At 39.7% G+C, this 2,049-nt stretch overlaps 1 protein-coding gene across 1 annotated transcript in view; it reads right to left on the bottom strand.

The window, feature by feature from the left end:
* EPRS1 (glutamyl-prolyl-tRNA synthetase 1) overlaps positions 1-2,049 on the bottom strand; it is an 84,590-nt gene that overhangs the window by 38,443 nt on the left and 44,098 nt on the right. The window contains 1 exon segment of the mRNA XM_023730868.1: positions 1,276-1,423. Within this exon segment, the coding sequence (XP_023586636.1) occupies positions 1,276-1,423 (148 nt within the window).

The raw sequence follows: 2,049 nt of genomic DNA, 5'->3' as shown, positions 1-2,049 counted from the left end.
CCAAAATAAAAATTCTTCACATTTAATAGTAAAATAAGATCTTTTAAGAATGACATGTAAAATGTTTCTTCCAATTTATGTGTACTATTTTTTCAAATAAGGAGCTCTGGTGGTATAATGGTTAGGTGCTTTCCTGCTAACTGAAAGCTCAGTGGTCTGAATCTACCAGCAGCTCCATGGGAGAAAGACCTGGTCATCTGCTCCCATAAGGATAACAGCCTAGGAAAACCTATGGGGCAGTTCTACTCTGTTATATAGGGTCGCTATGAGTCACAGTCAACTCAAAGGCACAAAACAACATTTTTTCAAATGACTACAAAGTTGTTAGGACATAAATATTTATTTAGTTGTGTGGACTTAACTAAATAAACAGAACCGATAAGAACTTCTTCTAGCCTAGGCATTACCTTGACAAATTTTCTGAGAAACTAAAGGTGCTATGAACTAGAAGTTTGAGGACCTCTGGCCTACACAGAAAACCTCTTGCCTACTTCTCTAGACTCGTTGATCACCACCTGATCACCACCTCTCAAATCCACACCCCGTCTCCTGAGGACAGAAGCTATTCTCCCCTCCTGGAATGGTTCCTCCCTACGCTGATGTCTAGGCATGTTCGAAATTCATTCTTTAAGACAGAGATTAAGCATTATCTCCAAGATGAAAAAAATAGATGTTCATATTCACTTTTTAAAAGGCAACAAAAACAATGCCTATCATCCTCAGCAGAGCGGTTTCTACCCGTTTCTCTTTTCTAAAGGTCAGAATCCTGACCATCAGGAGCTCCTCTCCAAGAGACACTGAGGGCTGAGAGACAAGTACAGGGAGGGAGCCAGGGAGCCAGGTCACAGCCCTGCTCTGCCAGTAACAAGCTTTGTGATCTTGGGCAAGGTTTTTTTCATTTATAAAATGATAAGCTAGGACTAGATGGTCCTCAAGACATTCCTCAACTCTCCAAGTCAATGCTCTTAATTAATAAAAAAGAAATATCTTCTACTGCTCTTTTAGAGGGAAAAAAAGTTTCAAAAACATTCTTTTAATATAGTCTTTCTTTTTGACATAATAACAACAAAATTAAATTGTAAAAATCTTATTTTGCAAGACATTTTAAAGTCTTACATGAAAGGACCAAAAAAAAAACCCAAACAGGTAAAGAGTTCTTGTCATCTTTTGTCACAATAGTAAGAAAGACAACTATTTGTAAAGAAATACATTCCTCTAAACTCTAAAACAAAAAGATTACTGATTACAGATATTTCTGAAAAATTCTGTATTTACCTCACTTTTTGTTTCCACTCTGGTCTTTTCCTTTGACCCAGAAGTTGGCATTTCCTTTGTATGTCCATCAGGAATGTATATCAAAATGCATGGGGCTTCTCTGCAACTATATGGGCTAAAAATAAGTGGCAGGGAAAAAAAAAAAATCACAGAATTATCTGAACAGTAATTAAAACTGAATTCCTAGATTAATTCAATGGTACTGAGTTAATGCTTTTCAAGCATTAAAACAAATAGCCCACTATTATTAGTAGTGAGTAAATAAATAGCACACTGTTACTATTCACAGGCTTTTTTCAGAGTAGTTTAAAAACAAATACATAAATAAAAACTGCCGGTCCTTCAATTACAAACTTCCAGTTTGTGAACTTTCATGGAGGTGAACAAGCAAACGCCAGGACAAAGGCACACCGACCCCTCCTGCCACCAGAAATGGCATCAGTGGATGCTAACGGCATCACTGGGAGTCCCTGCAGGCACAAACGATTAAGGCTCAAGTGCCAGCCGAGAGGGTGGTAGGTGAGATCCACCCAGAGGAGCCTTGGAAGACAACGACCTGCTTCCAAAAGGTCACAGCCTCGAAAACCCTATAGAGCAGCTCTCCTCTGCACACACGGGGTCGCCATGAGCTGGGATGGCCACTCAACACCAATGCCATCACCGTGGACTTAGGGGAAATGCATTTACTTGCCACACCTCAGCTGCTTACGTTGTTGTGTGCCACTGAATCAATTCTGACTCACAGTAACCCTACGGGACAGAGCAGAACTGCCA

Source organism: Trichechus manatus, unplaced genomic scaffold (genome assembly GCF_000243295.1).
Source record: "Trichechus manatus latirostris isolate Lorelei unplaced genomic scaffold, TriManLat1.0 scaffold00039, whole genome shotgun sequence".
Lineage (NCBI taxonomy): Eukaryota > Metazoa > Chordata > Mammalia > Sirenia > Trichechidae > Trichechus > Trichechus manatus.
This window is presented reverse-complemented; position numbering and strand designations above follow the sequence as displayed.